We start from the raw sequence: 7,500 nt of genomic DNA on the forward strand, positions 1-7,500 counted from the left end.
ATCCTCGTACCATCCTGTGAACGCAGACAGATCATCTGAGTATAGTATAGAGATCCATGATCCAGGGCTGAACAGCAGAGAGAAAGAGACTCACCTTCAGCCAGAACAAAGCAGGACTCGGTGTAAAGACCGCTGTGAAACTGGTATGAAGAGCGTTAAGGAACAAACAGAGAACCTTCTCTAAGACAGCAGCACGCGTGTGTCATGATAAACACAGGAAGGATATTGCCTTTGACATGTTTAGCTGCACTGCGCCGCTGGGGTCCTCGAGGTAGAACTTGCCCTGAAAGTAGAGGAGAAACACGACACAGAAACCTGGAGTGAGTCTCTCTCATCACATTTATTGCGTGGACGGAGAAGAACATCATGTAAGTGATTTAACTACACACGCACATGATAAACTCTAACTCTTTCCCCACCAAACACTGAATTTTCTGGGTTTCTGTGTTCTCGCTGTTATACGCTCGGGGCGCTATTACACACCTCCTGAATGAGTCTAGAATCACTCGATGAAAAACACGGAGCAGGAAGACGCAGAAACGAGTGATCTCATATTTATACATATGAAAATTAACGCGATCATCAATAATAAACGGCATATAAATGAAAACTGTCTAATGTTACCGAGTGAAATGTCAATCGAGAAAGTGTTAGTGAAGCTCTGGGATGCTGATGGAAGCCATCTACTGCATCTTTGCGTTGATCATCTCTCTTCATTATTTTGATGTATTGCATGTTCATTTACTCATACAACAAAATATATTCTATATATATTCTGGGGGTCATAAAATGTGTGTCAAAAATGCTGGTGGTGGCTGGCAACCTTTTTTTTTTTCAAAAACGCTGGTAGGGAAAGAGTTAACTATTAAACTGATTTTATGAAGAAAACTTTCGGAAATATCCATAAAACGAACACACGTTTTCTTTGTGTATGTGTGCTCTGATGTTAACAAATGCATTATTGACAGAGTAAAGGTAAAGCTACGGCTCTGTTAGACCGCCTCCTTGACGTCATTAGTTAACTTTAACTCATAACAGAATTCATTAACTTAAGTCAATAATATAGACTAAACCCCCCTTGACTAACCCAGGAGCACAAGCAGCGGACCGGAGATGAGCGTGACTGTGGAAAGCGAGGGAATACCTCTTTAAGCTGCGTGATCATGCCGAGAACAATCACTTCTCTGACTTTAGCTGTGCTGCCCAGAAGAGCCTCCACCGTCTTCAGCTGTAAGACAGTCACAGATCATCAAGCACCGACTGAAAACACATCAGTAACAGGCAGAATCTGTCTTCATCAGTCTCCACAGCGAGCTTTGTTCATTTTCACCTGGAATTTGTTCCTCCCTTCATCAGGAGCTGAACCGATAACAGGAGGAGTGAAGAGCTCATGCCTGTGTGTTCTCTGCAAAACAAATTATGATTAAATAACGAGAAACCATTCACACCTGCTATTAACATGCATTTCAGAACTATGATTTTAATCACCGCAAATGATCGGTCACTGCATGAAAAGCCTGGTCATCTAAACTGCTCAGCGTGACCATGATGCATTAAGATATTATAAAGATTAGAGATCGCCGATATATCAATTTACCGCTATTTTCCCGATATTCAAGCATTTTACCATAATCGGATATCGGTTTTGTAATATTGGATTCACCGATAAACGCCGCCATCTTGTGGGTGTTTTGAGAATTGCACGCAGGATCGTCATTGCAGCGCGTCTGAGGGGAGACGAGACGGCAACAACGGTGTGCACAGTTTACTTACTTGATTTGCTGTAGTTAGTAAACTTTATTTAACATAACAGCCATCAAATTAGATGTATTACATAAATGCCTGATATGCAGATATACAGCTTGGCTCTAAGAAATAGAGACGAACTCACGGAGTCACGTAAGATAATCCGTCAGTCTGCCCCAATAAAGACTTTTGCCTGAATTAAATAATATGTAGCCATGAATGAGTGCATGTTGGAAATAAAAGTGCTGAATTTAATTCTCTCTCTGTTGTATGCTCATCATTAGTCTCGTGAAGCCGCTTCATATTGCTGTTCACTCAGGAAATGCTCAGCACGGCCACCGCATGTAGCTTTTAACAAGATTCACTTGTTTAAAACATGCTAAATTATGTTGACATTTACTATATAACCATTATTTCGTTAATAAACATCTAAATAAATACATCGCTATGGAAATGAATTATTTATTATCTCCGCGAACGATCGCAATTTGAGTAGCCTATAGTTCTGTGTAAATGCATAGATAAACCGCACTGTCAGCAGGCATTTCATAATCTAGAAACAAAAACATATTAATAATTCTGATATAACATACCAGTTGAGAAATGCAATAAAACACGATGTTTTGTTTGTTATATTTCAATATTCCAGAGAATGTTATTCAGTGAATTAACATTATGCAGTGAATTATTCTTCACTCTTTAGCCTATTAAACAGCTTATAAACCTAAACTCCTGTCCTTTATTTATCTAACCCTAACCCATTTGAAAATGAGACATTCTACATTTATTTTGCTTATTGTTAAAATCAGTGTAGCTGCTGATGCTTTTTATAAATAAAATGTTTTTATTGTTGTAATATGATTAAATTTACAACAAACATTAAGATTAAATTTAACATAAAAGACTGTTAATTTTCAACTTTTCACAACTGAGTGAAGTAAATCCATACTTCACTTTGGTTTTTCCTCCTTTCAGTCATTTACTTTATAACAGTAAATAAATATCGGTTCTGCATATCGGTTATCGGGAACGTAAACATGCAAATAACTGTTATCATATCGGTTATAAAAAATCAATATCGGTCGATCACTAATAAAGATTGTGAATTTGTTGTTGAGTCTGTTGAGCTGCTGTGCAATGTGCCTCATTCACCAAACACCAGCAGAATGATATTTTGTGTAAATTGTTCGTAAAGCTGTTCTGCTGCAAATTTAACTAGAGGGTTTGTATTTTAAAAAATTGTTAATATATTAAAAAAAAAAAAATTCACCCAGCCACATGTAAATGGCGGGAAAAACATTCAAACACACTGTTTTCTTTTAAGCAAACTGACAACAAAGCATTTTGACAACACTAAATGTAATATAATAATATTTGGTAGTTATAGCTAGGTGCTCTTCAAGACACTGAGGTAACACTTATCCATGTTATGCTCCGCTTACTCTGATCTGACACACATTCTGAGACACTGTACACAGCTGTGATTCGGGAAGGAAACTCGCCTGCTGTAAGATAGTGTATCGCTCTCTGAAGAGCTCGGCTTTATCTCTGCACTGACCGCAGAGTTTAGGGACCGGATGATTCGTCATGCTGATGCTGAAAGAGAACAAAACTGATCAGCACTTCATATTCCTGGAGATGGAAAACATCTTCAAGTTCACACACAAACTCCGTCTACATCAGTGTTTTTCACCAATGTTGATAGTTTTCACGCAAACATAAATCACATGCACTCGATTATTATTGTTTATCGAATTATTTCTTACGGGACGAATTTCTTTCTTTCTGTGCTGAAGATGAATCGAGGCACGTCAAAGGCTCCAATGATGTTGAAAACATTGTCTCTGTGAGTAAAGAAGGTGAATGTCAGAGACAGAAGAACAAACGGTGCGTGTCAGTTCAGATATTAATGAGAATCTCACATGGTTTCATCACAAGACTGACTGCAGTCCTGGACCGCCGCCTCCGCCACCGCCAGCTCCACCATACTGGACCCCACTGAGACACAGAACCCGTCATCTTCATCATCATCATCATCCAAACAACCACCAACAACAATCATCGTAACAATTAAGAGGGTTTGGGCTCCCGCAGGGAACGGTGGGATTTGTCGTGTAATGGAAATGGAGTCAACACATGAAGTTAAATTAAAGCGGCTGTTTACTAAAGCAAAGCAAGGCAAGTCAGACATCTAAAAAACTATTCTCAATTGTCACTGAAAAAAAAAAAAAACAACGGGAAAGAGTTCAACTTTGTGATAATGTGCAAAAGTGTTTGTTTACAACAGACATAAATCTGGCACCTCTGCCCCGAGGCGGCGTGTAACCTGCGCAGTTCTCTGCGGTCATCACCCATAAAGCACTTCCTGCTCACGTAAACAAGAAACCACAGAAAAATGTGTCACACTTTGCTGTAAAGACATTAGACCACATGACTTTGCTGCCGGGAAAGGCTTTGTTGACATTGTTCAGCACTTTGTTAACGGAGCGCTTTGCTGTTCCAGGAACAGACGTGTCTCTGCTCGCTGGCCGTGTTGCGTCTGTGACTGACCGCGGAGCCAGCAGCTGTACATCAGGCTGAACTGGACACGCATATCGTCACGCTGTCCAGCGCATTTACCCCACACGGGTCGGACAAGACACTCGAGCTGTCTGAGCTATTGTGGTCAATAAAACAAAACGCATTTGAATTATAATTAACATGACAATGTGTACAAAATTAATTGCTCAAAAGTCTGAAAATTCCTGTTTATTTTGACACACCTGTCAATCTGAGGCGCTGGTTGCGTGCGTTTTGCTCGACTGATGTTCAGAAACCTTTCAGTGAGTGGGTCGCCCGAAGCAAAAAATAAACTAAACCATATTTGAAACTTTTTTTCATCAATAATCAAAGCTAGTGTGTCGATTGAATTATTTTAGAATATTACATAATTCATCATTGCCCGTCATGTATAATACACCAACCAATCATGACCTGACACAAGTTCAAACTTCACTGGACAATAATGAGAAGTGGAGCGGTTATTTTCTGTTCTTATTCATAAATCAGTTGAAAATTACACGGACAGACGAGCTTACATTTGTGGAGCGATCTGGATCTGCGGTTTGTCTCATTTTATAAATCAAATTACATCGCTGAGAAAATGGATGTTAATTACTACAAAAGCACGGCACAAAGTCACAATAATGGCAATCAGTATTCAATTCCCTCATACAGTGAAAAAGTGTCGCCCCCTTCCGGATTTTTTATTTTTTTGCATGTTTGTCGCACTTTAATGTTTCAGATCATCAAACAAATTTAAATATTAATCAAAGTAAACACAACATGTAGTTTTTAAGTGAAGTTTTTCTATTATGAAGGGAAAACAAAATCCAAACCCACATGGCCCTGTGTGAAAATCTGATTTGCAAACCCCTCCCGGTGACCTGCGACTGCTGCGGACGCAAGAGATCGGAGGCGTGTAATATGAATCAATGGTTAAAATAGGCTGCACTGTTTTGAATATTATGTTTGTTTGTAGACATTCTAAAGCGAAATTATAGTCTAATTGTATTTGTGAAAAGAACAGACCTTGTAAACGAATAATAGATTATTCACATAAGACTTTCTAAGAAAACAAGCAACGTGCTTTGAAAATAAGAAATGAAATACATGCAGTGCATTTACAAATTAGAATCAGTTTAATAAAGCCAAGAAATATAAAGAAATAAATGACAATGAATAAAAATCTTTAAAAAGTAATTGAATAAGAGTTTAAGACAAACAAACTCATTTTAATAGCCTAGGAATTAATGCCTTTTTTTACAAGTTCAAAGTTGCAAAAGAAATTATCCAAAAGATTTAGTTTTAAGCAGGTCCTGGCCACAGCACATGATGAACCACCGGCCGGCGAACAGCAAATCTGACCGACTCCTGCATTTCAGCATAAAGCCCATCCATGCTGAAATAGCAGAATATCTTGGCAGCCGACGCGCAAACAAACCAGATCCAGAGAATGTGCTTCGGTGGAAGTTCAACAAAAGCGCTTTGCTGTCCTCTCAAAGTGTGCAGGTTTTATTCTGAGCATCTAGTCTGGGACCGCCGTCAGTCAGCAATACACTTCTTCACAGTAATACGGAGCAATGCAAGGCCCAGTGATCACATTCATTTGTTTAAGTAGGCTACGTTATTATATTTTTTTGTATTATTTTCTTTCTTTTTTGCAACAGCCTGTAAAGCAAGCTACTGTGAAATCTGTCAGATTTTCTTTTGAGGCATTCTATTTATTTTGTTTTGTATTTAATTTGTTTAAATTATAGCTAGCCTATTTTATGAGTTCTGTGTTTATTTATTTAATAAGTTAAGGTCATTTCATATTGTGCTTTGGCTTATTTACGCTTGTTTAGTTAATTGTTTGGTGTGTGTGTATTATGCAGTATGTTTAAAAACTGAGGTGCCACTAGTTCTGGCTTGGTTTTAACGGTTAATGTTTTATAACGCTAATAAAAAAACAAAACAATGTTTTTGTCACATGCGGTGCTTTGGTTAAGCATCACTTCACCTTATTTAAATGCAATCATGTTTAAAGCCTGTTATTCTGGATGTTAACTTGAATATTTAGTCCGAGTATGTGTACATTTTTCACCAGCTCTGAAAGTCTGCGGGAGCGGGCAGGTGTGGATTTAAAGCGGTGATCTTTCGGCATATAAGAGGTCTTTGTACCATTAAAACATCCTGCAAGTTTCATATCTTAAGATGTCCTCCTCATTATAAACAAAGCTCCAAAAGCTATTTAAAAACGGCTCGTTCTGGATCCAATGGGGCAAGGTGACGTCACAGGGCACAAACATTTGCATAAACTCCGCCTCCTGAGCAAAAATCATATACTTTATGCAGATACGCATATAAGCTCGAAATGTATATAGCGTTTTCCTCTCATAAGAACACGCTTAATGCACTGAGACAGTGATAATAAACGATCACATTATGTGCACACTTTACTAATAAATCATTATATGTGCAGAAAAACAGATGAGCACCAAAATATGAACATTAAATATCACTGTCTTAATCCATAAACACTTTCTACATTACGATTTTCTAAAGGGAGGGAAACGCTTAACGTTTAAACATGTCGCGTTAATATTCACCTGCATGTCTTCGTACATTAAACCAGCATTTTAAAATGCTACAAAACTGTTCACAAGCTCCTGGGGATTTGATTTTGCTTGTCATTTGTTGAAATAAATATTAAAAAGTACAGTGAGTTCGTGACTGTTCTCTATAGTGAGGCGGCGCTGATACTGTTTCCTATGAAATGACGTTAGCCAATCAGAACAGCGGCTGATTACTGAGAAGCCTTAAAGGACACGCCCCTTAAAAACAGCTGGTTTGAGAGAGGGTTGAAAATAATCATTTTTCCCACATATTTATTTTCTTTTTTTTTGGTGCAAAAAAACTTTATTAACATTATAAGTAAACCTCAAGGAACATGTTAAAAGTAATAAAACAAACATGTCATGACCAAACATGACATGTCCCGCGCAGGGCTCTAGAAACAATAACGATCATCTTCATCTTCATCATTGCGGTGAAACTCACGCGGCTGTTTCTCGACAGCATCCAGGATCCGCTCCAGAACCTCGTCCAGATCCGCTTCGGTGACGGACTCCAGGACCTGCAGCAGGAAGCGGCTGGACTCCCTGGAACACAGTTTAGCGCTCGTGAGGAAACCCATCGCTGCGCAGTAAAGCTAGGAACCCGTCAGAATAAACA

The 7,500-nt window shown here is 38.6% G+C and overlaps 1 protein-coding gene across 3 annotated transcripts in view; it reads right to left on the minus strand.

Moving 5' to 3' along the window:
• The window catches only part of pole2 (polymerase (DNA directed), epsilon 2), an 11,770-nt gene that overhangs the window by 4,105 nt on the left and 165 nt on the right, over positions 1 to 7,500 (minus strand). Inside the window, exons 2-11 of one of the 3 annotated variants that reach the window (XM_058749996.1) lie at positions 7,327 to 7,427; positions 4,049 to 4,111; positions 3,669 to 3,744; positions 3,513 to 3,590; positions 3,249 to 3,342; positions 1,331 to 1,405; positions 1,145 to 1,228; positions 227 to 283; positions 95 to 143; positions 1 to 14 (exon numbers count right to left, since the gene is read on the minus strand). The exon at positions 1 to 14 is cut by the window's left edge and continues 59 nt beyond it. In XM_058749996.1, the coding sequence (XP_058605979.1) occupies positions 1 to 14; positions 95 to 143; positions 227 to 283; positions 1,145 to 1,228; positions 1,331 to 1,405; positions 3,249 to 3,342; positions 3,513 to 3,590; positions 3,669 to 3,744; positions 4,049 to 4,111; positions 7,327 to 7,427 (691 nt within the window). Of the gene's footprint in view, positions 15 to 94; positions 144 to 226; positions 284 to 1,144; positions 1,229 to 1,330; positions 1,406 to 3,248; positions 3,343 to 3,512; positions 3,591 to 3,668; positions 3,766 to 4,048; positions 4,112 to 7,326; positions 7,428 to 7,500 lie in introns of all 3 variants that reach the window. The other 2 variants (XM_058749995.1, XM_058749997.1) reach the window with 2 other exon arrangements.

The sequence above is a fragment of the Onychostoma macrolepis genome, chromosome 17 (genome assembly GCF_012432095.1).
Source record: "Onychostoma macrolepis isolate SWU-2019 chromosome 17, ASM1243209v1, whole genome shotgun sequence".
NCBI classification, from domain to species: domain Eukaryota; kingdom Metazoa; phylum Chordata; class Actinopteri; order Cypriniformes; family Cyprinidae; genus Onychostoma; species Onychostoma macrolepis.